The following is a 20,921-nucleotide window of genomic DNA, read 5'->3' as shown; positions in this document are numbered from 1 at the left end:
GTTAGCGCTGTCGCCTCACAGCAAGAAGGTCCTGGGTTCGAGCCCCGGGGCCGGCGAGGGCCTTTCTGTGTGGAGTTTGCATGTTCTCCCCGTGGGTTTCCTCCGGGTGCTCCGGTTTCCCCCACAGTCCAAAGACATGCAGGTTAGGTTAACTGGTGACTCTAAATTGACCGTAGGTGTGAATGTGAGTGTGAATGGTTGTCTGTGTCTATGTGTCAGCCCTGTGATGACCTGGCGACTTGTCCAGGGTGTACCCCGCCTTTCGCCCGTAGTCAGCTGGGATAGGCTCCAGCTTGCCTGCGACCCTGTAGAAGGATAAAGCGGCTAGAGATAATGAGATGAGATGAGACTTTCAGTGACTGTTGCAGGTCTCATAGCATAGACTATAAACATCAGTTAGAGGCAGTGATAAAACAAAGTGATGTCTGTAAATTCTATTACACCTTGAAAATGAAATGAATTTTAATAAACACCTACTTCACAATGATTCAAAGTGTGTATACATTTTTTCGGGACACCCTGTATGTTGTGCGCACACAGAAGTTTACTGAAGCTTCTAATTTGAAAACGGTCATTATGGCATTTTTTGTATTTACTATTGTGTTTTATGAAGGCCCTGTGTTAGTTCCACCGTAGATCACATTTTGTCCACATACCAAGAGATGGCAGACGTGGCCGAGACGTGGCCACCCTAACCAGTATGTAATGGCTGCAGTGCCCTTGAGCAAGGCATTTAACCCCACATTGCTCCAGGTTGTAACCATGTTGTACCCTGTAATAACCAAGTGGCTTTGGATAAAAGCGACAACTAAATGTAATGTAATTATAATAATAATGTAATAGCAGCATTGTTTAGTTTATATGTATGTTTGCGTACACAGCCTTCATATTTTTGTTGGCAGTTTTTTTTGTCTTGGGTCGCTTGTTTTCAGGGTCCATGTGCCTTATTTTTCTAGCAAATTCTGGCAACACTGCCAAATAAGCCATAAGCATTTTTACACTGACTGGAGCTATGATGTGTGTTCACGCGTGTTCAAGAGGCGTTTTGTAGCAGGGGGTTTTCCTGCGTCTTGTCCAAAGTCTTGCAAGAAGCAAGCAGGTTCAGGGGGTGTGGCGGAGCGCATGCCAGTACAACAGAACACCCGTTTCCCTCCCTCCGCATTTCAACACATTTCTTTGGCAAAATTCAGCTGAATGTCGGAATGTCGAGCTTCATTTTACTATGTAGCGGCAAAGGTCTGGAAACACAAATATTTCTCCATACCCTAATTTCCATTTTCCATACTTTTCCAGACCTGGAAAATACTAAAATCAAATTCCATACTGCGTAGGAACCCTGTAGTATTCTAATTAGGAGATTCCGCCTCCGATGCCATGGCAGGAGAGAATCAGGGTTCGTCAACATCCACGTCCACTGCATTTGCCCCAACTGTGATGTCACAAAACGGGCCCAATTATACGAACCAATCCCAGTCCAGTCTGCAAATTATTACATGATAACCTGATGGCTAAACCCCAGTGTGGTAAAATAAAGCAGCTAATTAGCAATAAACAACTCACAGATGTTAATGTACACCTGGACGGAATTAATTCTAATATAAACCTGAGTTTTTCCACAAAATTTGCATATTTATGCATATTCATATATCCTAAAATGTTCATAAGAATAAAGGTGTAGAAAATGTATGACCGTTGAAGCTGCTTATTGGGTGTTAAAGAAAAACAAAGCACAATTATGTTTAACAGATTATTTTAATGACTGATGTAAAACACTTTGTGAAAAAGTGCTATATGAATAAATTATCCAAGAATTAAGCAAATTAAAACAGACATCTGTGATGGTGGAAACCTGTTTAATGCAACGGTCTGACAACAAACAATTTGCCTCTGATTGGATTAACCACTTATATGCTCATGGACTAATGGGCGTAGCTGAGCAAACACAGGCCGGGCTCAATTTCAGTCTAAAAATCAGCCAACAGAAAAACATGTCGTCAACTCAATAGCTATTAGCATAAAATACTGAGTTTTACATAAATCAACAGTGACATTTGCCTGAAAGCTAGCGTACATTAAGCTAAATACTGCACAGTGTCATGATGCGATGCAAAGCAAAACACTAAGAGCTGGGAATTTAAGGGGAGCGCCACCCCCTCGCCGCCAAAGTCACTGGTGCACGTCAGTAAGTCGCAGCCGAGTTTCAGTTCTGTTTTTCATACACACGCTTATTACATTCCCTTCGAGTAATAAAAAAACAGAACATTAATACAGCTAAATGGACTCAACCAAGGGAAAGTTTGAAACGGAACTGGAACACAGCCTCAGGATTCCCACTGATGAAGTAACATCATCTTTCTTCAACATACTGTAAAGCTGTTCGTCAGAGCTTTGAATGAGTCGTGTGATGAGAAACAAACGTCAATCAGACCAGGAAAACATAACCGAGAGACAAGAAAGCGTCCATCGTTTAGATTTGTTACAAACTTTTGAAAGCTAGCGTCGGTTAGCACATGCTAACTGATCACCATAGCTGTTCTGCTTGAAACATTCCTAAGCATGAAAGTTCCCTTCCTCTTTGATCGCAAACACTGTTAAGGCACCAACAAGAGAAGGCCGGGGGGTCAGAGCCAAGCACAAATGATTACAAAAAGTAAATAAAACAAAAACCACCAACAGAGAAAGTAATTTAAAAAAGTGCGAGGATTCTGATTGGTCTTTTGTCTCAGTAGGCGGCGTCTGATGGGCTCCAGGGTGTCACATGTGACCGGTTTTGTGCCAAGTCTCAAAACACATCAGAGGCTCATCGAAAAGTTACAAGGCTCACAGCCAATCAGAAGAGACACTCCAAGGCTTACAGCCTGACTTGGCCCAGAGTCCCAGAGCAGCTATTCCAACTGCTTCTCAATGGTTTGATCCCAAATACACAAGTTTCACGAAATACTGAGTCTGATTGGCCCTTGGTGTTGGTACGTGGCATCTCAGTAGGTGCGGCGTGTGGTGTAGTCTAGGACCATGCTGGCGGCACCCAGCAGGGCGGGGCTGTCAAGGTCAGAGACCATGACCTTCACTTCCCTGGTGGAGGAGAGGGCGCGCTGCTTGATGAAGTTTGTGACAGGACTCTTGTAGTACTGAGACAGAACACCAGACAGAACCACCAGAGACGGGTTTACTGTGTGCAGGATGTTCACGACCGCAACACCGAGAGCTGTACTCGCTGAGAGAGAGAGAGAGAGAGAGAGAGAGAGAGAAAGAGACACAATATATATATATATATATATATATATATATATATATATATATATATATATATATATATATATATGGTTTTTAAAATCTCACAAAAAGTTTAATAATCTGGAAGTGTAATAAGGCCACCCATTTTTTTTTTTTAGGTTCACAGATTTTTTTCAACATATTTCTGATAATGTCAGTGAAAAAAAAAAAAAGTGTCCTTGTCTATTTTTTCTTTTTTTCGCATGGCAAAATTTCAATGTCGGATTAAGATGATAAAATAATTTAAAATTCAAGAGACTCCCTTTTTTATATATATATTTTATATCACACAGTGCCTTGCAGAAGTATTCATACCCCTTGAACTTTTTCACATTTTTCCACCCTACACCCACGACCTTAAAAGTTTTTTATTGAGATTTTATGTGATAGACCAACACAGAGTAGCACATAATTGTGAAGTGAAACGAAAATGATAAATGGTCTTCAAAATTTTAAACAAATAAAAATCTGAAAAATATGATGTGCATTAGTATTCAGCCCCCCTGCGTCAATACTTTGTAGAGCCACCTTTTGCTGCAATTACAGCTGCGAGTCTTTTGTGGTATGTCTCTACCAGCTTTGCACATCTAGACACTGAAATTTTTGCCCATTCTTCTTTGCAAAATAGCTCAAGCTCAGCCAGATTGGATGGAGAGCGTCTGTGAACAGCAATTTTCAAGTCTTGCCACAGATGCTCAATGGGGTTTAGGTCTGGACTTTGACTGGGCCATTCTAACACATGAATATTCTTTGATCTAAACCATTCCATTGTAGCTCTGGCTGTATGTTTAGGGTCATTGTCTTGCTGGAAGGTGAATCTCCTTCCCAGTCTCAAGCCTTTTGCAGCCTCCAACAGGTTTTCTTCCAGGATTGCCCTGTATTTAGCTCCATCCATCTTCCCATCAACTCTGACCAGCTTCCCTGTCCCTGCTGAAGAAAAGCATCCCCATAGCATGATGCTGCCACCACCATGTTTCACAGTGGGGATGGTGTGTGCAGGGTGATGAGCAGTGTTAGTTTTCTGCCACACATAGCGCTTTGCATTTAGGCCAAAAAGTTCAACTTTGGTCTCATCTGACCAAAGCACCTTCTTCCACATGTTTGCTGTGTCCCCTACATGGCTTCTTATGCCTGTCTTTCAACAATGGCTTTCTTCTTGCCACTCTTCCAAAAAGGCCAGATTTGTGGAGTGTACGACTTATAGTTGTCCTGTGCACAGATTCTCCCACCTGAGCTGTGGATTTCTGCAGCTCCTCCAGAGTGATCATGGGCCTCTTGGCTGCTTCTCTGACCAGTGCTCTCCTTGCTCGCTCTGTCAGTTTAGATGGACGGCCATGTCTTGGTAGGTTTGCAGTCGTGCCATACTTTTTCCATTTTTGAATGATGGATTGAACAGTGCTTCTTGAGATGTTCAGAGCTTGGGATTTTTTTTTATAACCTAACCCTGCTTTAAACTTCTCCAGAACTTTATCCCTGACCTGTCTGGTGAGTTCTTTGGTCTTCATGATGCCGTTTGTTCTTCAGTGTTCTCTAACAAACCACTGAGGCCTTCACAGAACAAGTGTATTTATGCTGAGAGTAAATTAAACACAGTAGGACTCTTAACTAATTAGATGACTTCTGAAGGCAGTTGATTGCACTGGATTGTATTTAGAGGTATCAGAGTACAGGGGGCTGAATACTAATGCACACCACATTTTTCAGATTTTTATTTGTTTCAAATTTTGAAGACCATTTATCATTTTCGTTTCACTTCACAATTATGTGCTACTCTGTGTTGGTCTATCACATAAAATCTCAATAAAAAACTTTTAAGGTCGTGGGTGTAAGGTGGAAAAATGTGAAAAGTTCAAGGGGTATGAATACTTTTGCAAGGCACTGTGTATATATATCCTATTATCATTTATGGCCCCATCATTATATCAGCTGTATTCTCACCTGTCCGGAGCACTCCCTCTGCTTTACTGTTTCCGAGGCGAGTAGCCTGGATGAGATGCGATGCGTTCACTTGTTCCTTGTTGTTCAAACTCATTCCCTCCACCAGCAGCATATCCTCTGTAATTAACACATCGTTTGAATACTTGCTCCTGATTGGCTGACAGACACCAGTTATTTTCCTCTAATCAGACAGAGCCACTGCTACGATGCATACACAGCTGCTGATGTAATGGAGCTATGATGGAGTGTAGCCATGACAACCAGCATGAAAAACTCAGGTTGTGTGTGTGTGTGTTTTACCATCGTGCAGCCTCTTCGCCTCTTGCTGCAGCGCTAACCCGGACGCGTAGGCCTCGACGCAGCCGTGATTCCCACAGGAACACTCCGGTCCATCCAGAGACACCATGATGTGCCCGAGCTCAGCAGCGCAGAACGTACTACCATGGATTAACTCCCCGTGCTGGATGATCCCGCCTCCAATTCCTGTGCAGACATCATACACGCACTCTTTATCTTTATCTCTCTCTCACACACGTCATCTCAGAGTCCTCACCTGTCCCTGTGATGATGGTGACGAAGTTTTCCACACCCTTCCCGTGGCCAAACTTCCTCTCAGCGAGTGCAGCGCAGTTCCCGTCGTTGTCCACCCACACCGGCAGGTGGAGCGAGTGAGACACCGGCGAGCGCAGGTCAATGCAACTCCACTCGTTTATCAGCTGAGTGGAGTCCAATACCATGCCATCCTGGGGGTTCACCCTGCCCCCCGTGCTCACCCCTACAGCACACAGACAGAAACAAACAAAAGCAACACACACACTCACTATAATTATATAATATAAAATCAACCAATAAATAATCAATCAACCATAAGCCTGAACATGTGAACACTGAGCTGGATGGACGGAGAGTGTGATGGATAAACAGATGCAAGCAGTCGTACCCACTCCCAGGATTCTGCAGTTGAGGGGGATGGCATCGGCCATGGCCTGTTTGCACATGCTCAGTATGAGCTCCATCCTCTCCTCGTAGGTCTTCGGGTTGGGCTGGGCGTACATCTTAATGATCTTCCCCTGTAACACACACCAAATTTAAATCGGACACCTAAATGAGGTCTAAGTGCACTTACACCTTGCAAATTCACACAACTTGAAAGTGTGAGCCAATTTAAAAAAATATATATTTGATCAGAGAAACAGCACAGGAGAGTGAGCAGAGTCAGATCCTGCTTCTCTTCAGAGGAAAAGCGCCCATGAGCTCTGATGCACAGTCTAGTGCTCCGTGAGTCACTGACTCGCCACATTCAAGCTGAATCACACACACACAATACTTTACAGTGGTGCTTGAAAGTTTGTGAACCCTTTAGAATTCTCTATATTTCTGCATAAATATGACCTAAAACAACATCAGATTTTCACTCAAGTCCTAAAAGTAGAAGAGAACCCAGTTAAACACATGAGACAAAAATATTATACTTGGTCATTGTGGCAGCGGGGGCGTGGTCAAGCGTCGGTCTGTGAATGGAGGGCGGAGTCGGGGAAGGTAAGTGGCGGAATCACTGCACCTGACGGTAATTAACCTGTGTTTGTGTGTCTTCCCCAGTGACCGCGCCCTATAAGAGGAGAGGGAGAGCGGAGGAAGGGGGCTTCTCCCCAACCTGGAGACTTGCATGCGCATGTGAATAGTTTAAGCCAGGGCTTTTCAAAGTGTGGGGCGCGCCTCCCCTAGGGGGCGCAACGTGAGGAAAAATAAACCAGAATAAAGTTACTATTGCGGACATTTAGCGAACTTCAGCTCGCCTTTGCCAGAGACAAAATGGATCGATTTTTAATACCTCAAGCTCCAGTGAGTGAGGAGACAGAGTCTGGGCCAAGCAAAAAAAGAAGGAAGTATGACCACGATTATGTAAAGTTTGGATTTTCATGGACTGGATCTGAAGATGCTCCACTGCCACAGTGTGTTGTCTGCCAAGAGGTGCTAGCTAATGATGCTATGAGATGTTTCAAATGTGTAAAACAAGATGTTTAAAAAAAAGCACAGATGTTTCAAATGTGTAAAAGAAAAAAAAATGTGTACAACAACCATTTTTTTAAATACGAATGGAACATTAAGTATAGCAACAACAAAAATTGTAAGGGGGGGCGCTGTTGTTTATTTGCTACCTGAGGGGGGGCTGACTCTCCCACACTTTGAAAACCCCTGGTTTAAGCTGAAAAGCTATAATAAAGAGTCTGTTGAGAACTCAGTTCTGGCCTGCCGTGCTTCTGTGCTCCACCCACCTAGAACTCTTGTTACAGTCATTTATTTATTTATTGAGGAAAATGAGCCAATATTTGCTTTCAGTTTTTGGTCTGACCCCTTCCTTGTGCAGCAGTAACTGCAACTAAACATTTCCAGTAACTGTTGATCAGTCCTGCACACCGGCTTGGAGGAATTTTAGCCCATTCCTCCGTACAGAACAGCTTCAACTCTGGGATGTTGGTGGGTTTCCTCACATGAACTGCTCGCTTCAGGTCCTTCCACAACATTTCCATTGGATTAAGGTCAGGACTTTGACTTGGCCATTCCAACACATTAACTTTATTCTTCTTCAACCATTCTTTGGTAGAACGACTTGTGTGCTTAGGGTCGTTGTCTTGCTGCATGACCCACCTTCTCTTGAGATTCAGTTCATGGACAGATATCCTGACATTTTCCTTTAGAATTCGCTGGTATAATTCAGAATTCGTTGTTCCATCAATGATGGCAAGCTGTCCTGACCCAGATGCAGCAAAACAGGCCCAAACCATGATACTACCACCACCATGTTTCACAGATGGGATAAGGTTCTTATGCTGGAATGCAGTGTTTTCCTTTCTCCAAACATAACACTTCTCATTTAAACCAAAAAGGTCTATTTTGGTCTCATCCATCCACAAAACATTTTTCCAATAGCCTTCTGGCTTGTCCACGTGATCTTTAGCAAACTGGAGACGAGCAGCAATGTTCTTTTTGGAGAGCAGTGGCTTTCTCCTTGCAACCCTGCCATGCACACCATTGTTGTTCAGTGTTCTCCTGATGGTGGACTCATGAACATTAGCCAATGTGAGAGAGGCCTTCAGTTGCTTAGAAGTTACCCTGGGGTCCTTTGTGACCTTGCCGACTATTACACGCCTTGCTCTTGGAGTGATCTTTGTTGGTCGGCCACTCCTGGGGAGGGTAACAATGGTCTTGAATTTCCTCCATTTGTACACAATCTGTCTGACTGTGGATTGGTGGAGTCCAAACTCTTTAGAGATGGTTTTGTCACCTTTTCCAGCCTGATGAGCATCAACAATGCTTTTTCTGAGGTCCTCAGAAATCTCCTTTGTTCGTGCCATGATACACTTCCACAAACATGTGTTGTGAAGATCAGACTTTGATAGATCCCTGTTCTTTAAATAAAACAGGGTGCCCACTCACACCTGATTGTCATCCCATTGATTGAAAACACCTGACTCTAATTTCACCTTCAAATTAACTGCTAGTCCTAGAGGTTCACATATTTTTGCCACTCACAGATATGTAATATTGGATCATTTTCCTCAATAAATAAATGACCAAGTATAATATTTTTGTCTCATTTGTTTAACTGGGTTCTCTTTATCTACTTTTAGGACTTGTGTGAAAATCTGATGATGTTTTAGGTCATATTTATACAGAAATATAGAAAATTCTAAAGGGTTCACAAACTTTCAAGCACCACTGTATATAATATAAATGTATATAAATTATTTCACATGATTTAAGAAATGAACTCCGACTCAAATGTGATCAATCCGTGATGTTTACTGCACAAAGCTCCACAGAAAAAGTGCCACGTCCTCAAACAGGTGGAAAAACTGGTTCATAGAACTAGCCTGGCAAGCCAGAGTAAATGTGAATATTTAGTCTGGTTTCGGTCGTAGACATTTCCGAAGGGGGTGGGAGGAACAACCTGCTGTCTTTCAAACTGTCTGTGCGTATAGGCCAACGCTCTGACCAATCAGCGCAACAGTGACTGTGACGTAGTCAGAGTGACAGAAAGCAGTGGGGGAGGCCTTGAAATAAATAATTTTTCAAAATGCGTATTAATTAATAAACAGGTTCTAGATATTAAGAAGTTTGGAGTCTGTACCACATACTTAACATACACATTTTTTTTCAAGGGCTTGCTTAAACTGTTTTTGAGAGTTTTTATTTAGTGGTGTTTGGTGAAATAATTTCCCTTAAAGGCATCACGCAGTGGCGATAAAAGTCGCATTATTCTGCACCAGAATGCTTTCGAGATTCGAAATAAATTGACCGTCGATTTTTCAAAAGCTTCCCGCGGTTGTAATCGGTCCTTATTTGGTCATGCCCATCACTTGAAATTTCCCGCGTTCGCAGCGCCCCCTCTCGGTCAATGGAACAGCTGCGTGACGTCATACCAGTAACCACTCGGTGCAGTTGCAATGGCGGACACACCAGAAAATAGGAGCGATGCTGAGGAAATTAGCTTTGATTTTACCGATACAGAAGAAAAAAAATGGCCCACAAGTAGAGATTTTGACAGCTGAATGTCCTGGTGGTATCCAGCCTTACAGATTTGAACCTGAGCGCTCATCTTCAGAAGAAAATGAGGACAGTTCTGACGAAGACGAGAATGAAGAAGACCGGCGACTTGAAGACTTGTTTTGGTTGGTTTCTCTGACTAAATCACTACTTGTGTGTATTTTTAAAGACCATTTTCACTTGAATTAGAATGCTGTGTGATTAATCTATGATTATGTGTAATACTGATAGCTGTAGGGGGTGAAAGTATAGCTAGAAAGATTGAATTCTAGCAACTTGACAGCTTGCGATCTTGCGAAATGCAGTGGGCCTTCTGATACAGTAGACCCCTTGATATTCCAGTTTTCATCATTTTCCTTTTATTGCGGTTGATTTTAACTTGATATTCAGTATGTTATAGGCTGGGAGTATTGAGCTTTGTATTGTATTGTTTAGTAAACGTACAATCGTCAGTAATAAGTGATAATTATTAGTTAAAGGCAGCTCTGTGGCATAAATCACTGTAAAATTTGGACACTAGTCCAAATTTGGCCTTTTGGTTTCTATCCTATTTCTATCCTATCCTATTTTGCTCTCCCATGATGATCTTAGACCTATTAAAAGCAACATGGGGTGTTGTACATAATATTGCAAGATCATGGAGGTTTAATTGGAGTTTTGTGAAAATGTTTTTAAAAAGCTAGTAAAGGTGGCTTGGGAAGTTGGAAAGCAGACATTATAAGCAAACAAAATTTATTTTTAACGCATGTTTTCAAATCGTCTCCATGCTTCTTGAACTGTCTTGTCAGTGGGAAATTCGTGTAAGGCAATTCCTGGCTGGGGCTCATTGTTACAGCCAAACACAATACACCGATTAGGCATTTTGTATCACAGAATATTAATACATCATTTCATAGTGTTTTGAGTGTTCAAAACTATCCACAAACTGAATAAATCCACAAAATCCGCAATGTAAACAACTCTGGTAAACGCACGCTATAGAGAAAGCATGGCGACAGGCCAGCATCACCCAAGGGAGGTTACTGGTATGACGTCACACATAAGTTGACCTAGTTAACGGCTGGCTGCCTAAATTTGGCTGTGCGCGTCAACTTTAAATGCTTGTAGCGGGCGCATCGTGACACTGAGATCGCGGGAAACCGAGGGGCTTGAATAACCCACCAAACCCGACATTTTGACACATGATATAGCCTGATTACTGAAATTACCGCACGACGCCTTTAAATTTAAAATAACGGGAAAATAAGAAACAATCAAAAAGTAATGTTTCAAAGCTGTTTATTAATTCTTCGTACTGCACAAACTAGCCCCATCCTTTTGGCTACGAGCGGAGCCAGCTGGTAGATCAGACTTTTGCCATAGCCGGTCGGCAAAACAGCGAAAACGTCCTTCTTGAAAAGGAATGAGCGGAGAGCCTCTTCCTGCTCATGTTTCAACGAAAACTCCAAGTCTAATTCTTCTAAAGCTGATTCCAAAGCCGAGTCAAACGCGCGCTGTTCACTAGCCGTAGCCATCTTTCCTGCTGCGCTTTCTCCAGCATCGCGCAGCTTTGTCGTCACTCCTGCAAAAGCCCGCCCAAAGAATCCAAACAAAAACCTTGCGTTGTGATTGGTGGGCACGATTTGATGCCCGGGGTGTTTTGTTGATATGGTGCGAGGCTAGACCCACTCGTAGGCAAAAATATTTTTGGCCGCTAGGCGGGTGGGTCTAGTTTACTAGGCTATCATAGAACCACGGCCAAGAGATTAAAAAAAAAAAAAATCAGCCCAGTGGTGCCGAAAAGGCTACGAAGTTCCTGAATGTTTGTGATTCCATGAACTATAAACCGAGTAAGATCTCAGGCTCACTGAATAAAGTTCCAGACTTCCTGAATCCCTGAAGAGGTTTCAGAGTTCAGTAACAGGTTCCTAAATCCCTGAACATGTGTCTGAAAATGTTCAGAGGTTCCTGAAAATATTCCTCAGCACCAGAAAAAAGTCGAGAGTTACAGAGCAAGTTCTTGAATTCTTCAGCAACTCTCAAAGTGCCTAGAAAAAGCGCGCATATTCTTGAAAAATTTCCTGAGTGCTGAAAAAACTTCCCATGTTTCCTGAAATGTTTCCTTCAACCTTGGACCTGGAAGTCAAACCTCCTTTCTGTGGCAGTGTGTGTGTGTGTACCGTCATGGTGACGATGCCCACACGCAGGTTGGTGCCCCCGAGGTCAATGCCCAGCGCGCTCTGCGTCTCCAGGATGTGGTCGATGTCCTGGGACATGCTGTCCTCACGCACCGGCGGGAAACTGAAGGTCTTCTGGACCGGTACCGACAGATCGATGGACTGCAAGAACTTCAGGATCCGTGGCACGGCATTCCCATCTCCGTAGATCTTGGAGCTGCAGGGACACAGACAGAGTGAGGGATACTTACACACGACAGAACCACAGACGTTAACTCGAGACTACTCGGTTCTGAGTTCTGTACCAGGGGTATCGCTTCCCGAACTGCAGCTCCAGGGCGTGGTAGATCTTATTCTGTGTATCAGCGTCACGCACGTGAAGAACGTTCTCACCTGGACACAACACACACACACCCCGACATCAAGTGAACACTGCTCACAATCATGCATCTCAGTCAGACTGCGGCTCCGTCACAAACAGCAGGCATTATTTCTATTAGAACAATCATCTGCCCAGGTGTACACTACTTAGGGTAACTACTTAGACAATTTTAAGACTGTCCCACATTAATAGAGCTTAATAATCTTAAAATGCAGGATATTTTAGTTAACAACACTAACTGGTTCTCCTTAAGCCTGTATTGGTACATCATACCCTATCTAGTGCCCTAGATTTTCAGGACAAATAGTGCACTGGGACAGAAGTTAAGTCCATTTACGACTCGAAAATTAGGGTGTATTCAGACCAGGATAGTTCGATAGTTCACTTGCTTTGGTCCGAACCAAATGTTTTTTTTTTCATTTTGGTGCAGTTCGCTTTCACACTGTACATTTTAGTAAGCGGACCAAAATCTGTCAACAAAGCCACGCGCCCTGAGGTCGTTCAGCTATTGGTCAGAGACGACACGCGCACAAAGCGTTAAGTTCAAAAGTAGTCATGGAGGTTTTCCGTGCAGTTATTCTTTTTAATGTCATCAAAGCTATGTTTTTTCCAGTTTTTACTGTTTTCACAATTGTGCGATTACTATGCTGTTGTACAAGTAATTTATCAACGACGACGACAAGGCGGCTACGGAGGATAGCGCTGATGAGCGCACATCATGTTGTGACAGTTCTGGCTCTTGACGCAATAGATGAATTTCTTTTTAGCGTCGCTAGTACCGCCACTTTTTGAAAGAATGTCCCTGATTTTAATGTAGGTCTGACGGAGTTTCTTCACTTTTAGCCGACATTGTTCTGGGGAGCGCGTGAACCCCTTCTCCTTCATTTTCTCACTGAATACAGCCAACACGTCGGCATTTTTGTGTGTTCTCTCCAAAAGCTCAGATATGTGGACATCTGCCCATATATCCACAAGGGTGCGCGTTTCTTCCTCGGCCCACGTTTGCCCCCTACTCATTTTTTGTACTCGCCTACCACTGGTGACTGAACGACCCTTGACAACCGAAACAGTGTTTGCACTTTGCGGTGGAGTGTCAAGACTCTGTTTCCCATAATGCTCGACAAACGACGGAAGCTCCCGAGGTACAAAAAAAGCAAAACTGTCGGATTAGGTCCGGTCTGCTTTCACACCTCCAAAAGATCCGCACCAGGGTTCCTTTGGTCCGGACCGAGTCCGACCTTGCAGCTCGGTCTCGGTCCGCTTGTTTGGTCCGGACCAGAGTTTGGTGGTTTGTATTCAGACCAACCCAAAAGGTCCGGACCAAGGGAAATTTGGTTCGTTTGGTCCGGACCAAACAACGTAGGTGTGAATACGCCCTCAATACTGAGTTTGTGGACTTACACAATCGTCTTTATGTCACTTTTCTCTTTTGCACTGCTAGCTCACACCCTAACTGTTCCATTTGGGACGCAGGGGACATAAGGTGTCCACTCGGTTACACTATTTACGGCAAAAGATGAGCACGAGTGGAGTTTATGTGCATAGTTAGTGTTTAAGAACAGTGTTCCCACACAATTGTATACCGTTTCTACTTATTCAGGGCATACCCAACAACCTGTGTTTTCTCTCCCTCCCCCCGTCTGTCCCTCTGAGTTACAGGTCAATCCTGAGATCGAGACGCCGACCTCTTCTGCTCCTCGGACCTGCCTGACCCATCCTGATGCCCGACGTCTGGTTGGAGTCTCATCGCATCGCTCCTGTGGAGGACGGCCCCATATGGACAGTCGAAAGTCACACCTGGAGGACGCTCTGGACACTTACAGTAATGCTTTTATGGCTGAGGACGACAGTTGACTTGCTAACTTTAGGACTGCAGTTGTCATGAACAGTTTTGCACTCAAGTTTCCATCAATGAAGAGTTTATAACATCAACGAAACTGACTTCATGTTAAAACTGTTAATGTTATAGTCATGCTGTCTGTTGTTGCCCAAATGAGGATGGGTTCCCTTTTGAGTCTGGTTCCTCTCGAGGTTTCTGAGCGACTCAGAAATGGTTCCTGATAAATCTTCCAGGGGGATTTTCAGAGCACCCTATTTAAAAAAAAAAAAAAAAAAAAAAAAAAGACCTCCCATTATGAATATTAACGATATCTTAGATTTTTAGTGTTTGGAACACGGGTTCTGGTGGTACCACACACTCTAGTGCACTAGGATTTTCACATTTACAGTTACACACAGACATGGATGCAAACGGCGTGCCTTTTGGCGGATGCCGCCTTTTTCACGGCTGTCTGGGGGACTTGTGTGAACCGTGCAGATCCGATTAATTTTTTTTTTTTTTTTTGGGGAGGGCGTTGGAGTGTCTGATTATAATTTCCAAGTAAATTCTGTATTAAAATTACTAAATAAGCAAATGCCGTTACAGTCCATGAAACATAGTAAGTATAAGTATGAGAAGAAAACAGTCAATCAGAAAGCTGCGCACGTAAAGCCAATTACGTAACTTGCGTTGGACTGATGGAAATCCTTGCGCGTGCAGTGAAGTGCAGCCGGCAGCAGATAATGGCGCGCAGCCAACTGGCTTTACGTGCGCAGCTTTCTGATTTACTGTTTTCTTCTCATACTTATACTTACTATGTTTCATGGACTGTAACGGCATTTGCTTATTTAGTAATTTTAATACAGAATTTACTTTGAGGAAATTATAATCAGACACTCCAACGCCCCCCCCCCCCCCCCCCCCCCCCAAAAAAAAAAAAAAAAACTCATCGGATCTGCGCAATTCACACAAGTCCCCCAGACAGCCGTGAAAAAGGCGGCATCCGCCAAAAGGTGCGCTGTTTGCATCCATGGCAGAGAGCGAGAGGGGGGCGGGGAACCTCACCTCAACTAGACATGGCGTTATTGTTTGGAACAGAGCCTCTGGCTCTCATTAGGTGCCCTATGAAGTGCACTAGGTTTTTCACAGCCTCTTTATCAGCTACAGTGGTGCTTGAAAGTTTGTGAACCCCTTAGAATTTTCTATATTTCTGCATAAATATGACCTAAAACATCATCAGATTTTCACACAAGTCCTAAAAGTAGATAAAGAGAACCCAGTTAAACAAATGAGACAAAAATATTATACCTGGTCATTTATTTATTAAGGAAAATGATCCAATGTTACATATCTGTGAGTGGCAAAAGTATGTGAACCTCTAGGATTAGCAGTTAATTTGAAGGTGAAATTAGAGTCAGGTGTTTTCAATCAATGGGATGACAATCAGGTGTGAGTGGGCACCCTGTTTTATTTAAAGAACAGGGATCTATCAAAGTCTGATCTTCACAACACGTTTGTGGAAGTGTATCATGGCACAAACAAAGGAGATTTCTGGGGACCTCAGAAAAAGCGTTGTTGATGCTCATCAGGCTGGAAAAGGTTACAAAACCATCTCTAAAGAGTTTGGACTCCACCAATCCACAGTCAGACAGATTGTGTACAAATGGGAGGAAATTCAAGACCATTGTTTCCCTCCCCAGGAGTGGTCGACCAACAAAGATCACTCCAAGAGCAAGGCGTGTAATAGTCAGCGAGGTCACAAAGGACCCCAGGGTAACTTCTAAGCAACTGAAGGCCTCTCTCGCATTGGCTAATGTCAATGTTCATGAGTCCACCATCAGGAGAACACTGAACAACAATGGTGTGCATGGCAGGGTTGCAAGGAGAAAGCCGCTGCTCTCAAAAAAGAGCATTGCTGCTCGTCTGCAGTTTGCTAAAGATCATGTGGACAAGCCAGAAGGCTATTGGAAAAATGTTTTGTGGACAGATGAGACCAGAATAGAACTTTTTGGTTTAAATGGGAAGCATTACATTTGGAGAAAGGAACACACTGCATTCCAGCATAAGAACCTTATCCCATCTGTGAAACATGGTGGTGGTAGTATCATGGTTTGGGCCTGTTTTGCTGCATCTGGGCCAGGACGGCTTGCCATCGTTGATGGAACAATGAATTCTGAATTATACCAGCGAATTCTAAAGGAAAATGTCAGGACATCTGTCCATAAACTGAATCTCAAGAGAAGGTGGGTCATGCAGCAAGACAACGACCCTAAGCACACAAGTCGTTCTACCAAAGAATGGTTAAAGAAGAATAAAGTTAATGTTTTGGAATGGCCAAGTCAAAGTCCTGACCTTCATCCAATCGAGATGTTGTGGAAGGACCTGAAGCGAGCAGTTCATGTGAGGAAACCCACCAACATCCCAGAGTTGAAGCTGTTCTGTATGGAGGAATGGGCTAAAATTCCTCCAAGCCTGTGTGCAGGACTGATCAACAGTTACCGCAAACGTTTAGTTGCAGTTATTGCTGCACAAGGGGGTCACACCAGATACTGAAAGCAAAGGTTCACATACTTTTGCCACTCACAGATATGTAATATTGGATCATTTTCCTCAATAAATAAATGACCAAGTATAATATTTTTGTCTCATTTCTTTAACTGGGTTCTCTTTATCTACTTTTAGAACTTGTGTGAAAATCTGATGATGTTTTGGGTCATATTTCTACAGAAATATAGAAAATTCTAAAGGGTTCACAAACTTTCAAGCACCACTGTACATGGAGCACTACTGAGTGCACAAGTTCCTGATGCCATGTTAGTGTGAGTTTGTGTGATGATTTAGGGCTTTGTAGGGGAAGTCGATGGAGATTATCAGCATTTTTGGGAGCTAATCGAGGCCTCTCAGCAGGGTTAGTGTGAATCACCTGTTTCTCGGCCGGTTTGGCGCGTGCCCAGGTTGATGACGGGCGTCCCGAAGGCTCCGGCCTCGCGAACTCCGCAGCTGCTGTTCCCCACCATGCAGCCTGCATGAGCCACCAGTTGGATAAACTGGTTAAAGGGAACGTGTTTAACGGCACGGAAGTTTGGGTGTTGCTCAATTCCCTTCTTCCTCAACACACGCACCATTTCCTTACTGCCTACACACACGCACACACACAGGGGAAAGCAAACATCCTGTTTGTACTGACATGCATGGTGGGAGAGGCCCACATTTACAAACAGACAGTCACATCGCCATATGTAGACGTGTCCTGATACACGGTGTGAAGATGAACATGTATGCGTTTCTGTTTACCGGCGTCGACGTTGGGGAACAGAACGAGCGTTTTCTTGTTGAAAGAGATGAGAGCATCCAGCATGAGCTCGTAGATCTTTATGGAGTTTTTAATGTCTGTAGTTACAGGATGCTGCAGCGCCACGATGTAGTCGGACTCCTTCACGCAGTCACCTACACACAAAGTAGTGTAAGAACACACCGACTGTGTAAACCATCATAAAACCGACATTAGAAACCATAACAAAACCGTCAAACTGCTAACACTAAACATGCTTAAAGAAAGGGACGGTAAGATCTGCAGCGAGAACGCTGGAGCACTGCTGGATGGGGGGGGTTAACACTAAGGAAACGACAGTACTAGTGCGAACATTTCTTCTCACGAACCGAGCCAGGATTTGATGATATCTTCGTAGTCGTCACGGTGCCGCGCGTTGAGCAGACGATCATATGACGGGCAGCCGGCCAGAAGGATGCGGCTGTGGTTCTCGCACATGGCGAGCAGGTGCGTCTGGGCGGCGCGCGTGCACACAGCGTGGTAGTGCGCCAGCTTGGTGATGGCGTGGCGGATCGAGTCGTCGATGGTGCCGCTCACTTCTCCGCCCTCCACGTGCAGGATGCGGACGTTCATCAGCGCGGCTGCCGTCGCTACGGCGAGCGCGTCGAAGCGGTCGCCATGGACGATCAGCACGTGAGGCGCCAGGCGGTGAAGGACGTCGGGGAGTTTGACGAGCGCCAAGCCGAGAGATTCCACCATGGCTGCTTCATCCTCACCACGCACAATAGTGTGGAGGCTGGAGCTGATGTTGAACTCATCCTGCTCAATCATACGATATGTATTACTGAAAGAGAGAGAGAGAGACTTTAATCATCATTTCCCCTGGACCCTAATTCAGATACAAAATACCCAGCATGCACTGCAGCATTTGCATTCTGAAGCAGTGTCCTCTTCCCTAGACACTGTGCAATGCATTATGGGTACTAGGAGTATTCTGTACACCGAACTGTGTGTGGTCTCAGGCGTGTGTGTACCCGTAATCATCGATGAGGTGTGAGCCCAGGACGACGACGTCGAGCTCGAACAGGTCGGGGTGAGCTTTGAGGCCGAACATGATGGGAGCAAGTTTGGAATAATCTGCTCGGTTACAGGTGGCCACACACACCTTCAGCCTCTGCCCAGGTCCCTCATTCCCTCCGTTCTCCTCATGCTCCAGCTTCTCCTCTGCCCGCTGCATCTCCAGATAGTACAGCTCCTGAGGAACCCCACACACACAGAGAAAGAACCCACCTCAGATTTTTTTTCCCCCCACAGTCAGTGGTAGATAATAATGAGCATGGATGCAAACGGCGCGCCTTTTTCACGGATGCCGCCTTTTTCACGGCTGTCTGGGGGACTTGTGTGAATCGTGCAGAGCCGATGAGCTTTTTTTTTTTTTTTTGGGGGGGGGGGGGGGGGTTGGGGGGGGTTGGAGTGTCTGATGGCAGATTCTACCGTAACTGGATCCATTAACCACTTGCCCACAAAATAAGAAATTTTTCTTGTCCTTTTTTCAGTGAGGTAATATTTTCAAGATTGAAAATATGGTATTTGGTCTTCTAAAACAGCACGGCATTTAAAAATACACTGAGTATATCAATAAAAGATTTTTAAAGAATAAAGTTCCATTTCTTTGACATATCTGACAGACATAACTCCCATTTTAAAAATCCCTTTCATTATCCCTGTTGCTATCGTCAGTGAATTTCTGTCAGATGACCTGACGATAGACTCAGCCATTATGGATCTTTGGTAGTTATCGTGTGGAAGCAGGCTTTATCATTTTTGGGTGTCAACAGATAGAGTTGAAATAGATTAACAGCGAAAAAACTATTTCGTTCACGAGAGAAGCCCACAGTTATTTTTAAAAAATGCTATCGTCAGTCTGTCAGTCAAATGCACCTGATGATAGCAAAATTCAAGCCCTCACCACGCACATGCTGACTGACGCAAAGAGGAAATTCTACTGCGCATGATTTTTGTGACAGCAGACATTTACTTCCGGGCAAGACTTGGAGTTCTGACAGCTAGATTTCATCAAATAAATCAAGGTAAGATTTTCAGTCAGCTATCCTGACGATAGAAATTTTTGACGATGGAAACATTGAGAATATATTTGTGCATTCATATTTAAATTTTTCTGGAGGAAAACTATCGTAAGTTGAGAAATCAGAGCCACTTGCGACCCTTTCAGCCGACAGGCCGTTTCAATGTGTTATTTCCCCGCGAAAGTGACACAGTCGTGTCTATCGTCACTGTTCCGACAATTATTGTTGATATTTCAATTTTGAAAATAAATTTTATCTTTATTTCAATATTTTATTTTATTTGGTTCTAGTGATGAGGTATTTAATATTATTACTAAATTTGTCAGATTAATAATGTAAGAAACAGTTTTGTTGCTATTGTCCTCTAGAGTGTCTGTCAGAATACGATGGTAGACGTTAGTTTGTCTGTCAGATTTTGATGATAGAAACCGATGTGTTTCTATTGTCATTTAGCATGTCTGTCATGTCAGGCTTTTATTAATTAGTTACCAGGACTACTGTCCTAAAACTTACTGTGAATGTCCAAGACCCCAAATGCTACTAGAAAAACTTAATAGAATGATCAAAATAATCAATTCAGCAATTTAAGGAGATGGGACTTAACTGGTCTCTGTTATGGTAGAATCTGCCTGATTATAATTTCCTCAAAGTAAATTCTGTATTAAAATTACTAAATAAGCAAATGCCGTTAAAGTCCATGAAACATAGGAAGTATAAGTATGAGAAGAAAACAGTAAATCAGAAAGCTGCGCACGTAAAGCCAGTTGGCTGCGCGCCATTATCTGCTGCCGGCTGCACTTCACTGCACGCGCAAGGATTTCCATCAGTCCAACGCAAGTTACGTAATTGGCTTTACGTGCGCAGCTTTCTGATTTACTGTTTTCTTCTCATACTTATACTTCCTAGGTTTCATGGACTGTAACGGCATTTGCTTATTTAGTAATTTTAATACAGAATTTACTTTGAGGAAATTATAATCAGACACTCCAACGCCCCCCCCCCCCCAAAAAAAAAACTCATCAGATCTGCACGATTCACACAAGTCCCCCAGACAGCCGTGAAAAAGGCGGCATCCGCCAAAAGGCGCGCCGTTTGCATCCATGATGAGAAAAATAATTATCATGAAAAAGTTATCACCGTCTTTAAAACAATCGTATTTACCTCACAGTAAATGAATCACTAGTTGCTCAGTAGATATCAGGGAAACTTGTCTTTTGTGTGTGTGTGAGAGAGAGAGAGAGAGAGAGAGAGAGAGAGACAGAAGTACAAAGTCTCACACGTTAAACCCCTGATCACGAACTGGTGTTTGTTCATGGCGCTAAAACAAACACACGCACATGCACACAAAACCCTCATGACAAAATTTCGTGTCGTCATACATCTCTCTATTATTCCATTCTGACTATAACGGCCTCTCGTTGGACCCGCTGCTTTTTTACAGATGTTA

The 20,921-nt window shown here is 43.6% G+C and overlaps 1 protein-coding gene across 2 annotated transcripts in view; it reads right to left on the bottom strand.

Annotated features, from left to right (window-relative positions):
* Positions 1–1,836: 1,836 nt before the first annotated feature.
* gne (glucosamine (UDP-N-acetyl)-2-epimerase/N-acetylmannosamine kinase) overlaps positions 1,837–20,921 on the bottom strand; it is a 50,272-nt gene continuing 31,187 nt past the window's right edge. For both annotated transcript variants that reach the window (XM_060916788.1, XM_060916787.1), the window contains exons 2-12: positions 18,422–18,642; positions 17,777–18,231; positions 17,411–17,563; positions 17,040–17,252; positions 12,221–12,308; positions 11,919–12,132; positions 6,152–6,281; positions 5,765–5,986; positions 5,512–5,694; positions 5,212–5,328; positions 1,837–3,214 (exon numbers count right to left, since the gene is read on the bottom strand). In XM_060916788.1, coding sequence (XP_060772771.1) covers positions 2,979–3,214; positions 5,212–5,328; positions 5,512–5,694; positions 5,765–5,986; positions 6,152–6,281; positions 11,919–12,132; positions 12,221–12,308; positions 17,040–17,252; positions 17,411–17,563; positions 17,777–18,231; positions 18,422–18,624 — 2,214 coding nt within the window. In that variant the 5' untranslated portion in view covers positions 18,625–18,642 and the 3' untranslated portion in view covers positions 1,837–2,978. The remainder of the gene's footprint in view (positions 3,215–5,211; positions 5,329–5,511; positions 5,695–5,764; positions 5,987–6,151; positions 6,282–11,918; positions 12,133–12,220; positions 12,309–17,039; positions 17,253–17,410; positions 17,564–17,776; positions 18,232–18,421; positions 18,643–20,921) is intronic.

This window comes from Neoarius graeffei, chromosome 3, assembly GCF_027579695.1.
Source record: "Neoarius graeffei isolate fNeoGra1 chromosome 3, fNeoGra1.pri, whole genome shotgun sequence".
Classification (NCBI taxonomy): domain Eukaryota; kingdom Metazoa; phylum Chordata; class Actinopteri; order Siluriformes; family Ariidae; genus Neoarius; species Neoarius graeffei.
Note: the sequence above shows the minus strand (reverse complement) of the source record. Positions and strands in the feature narration are given on the sequence as shown.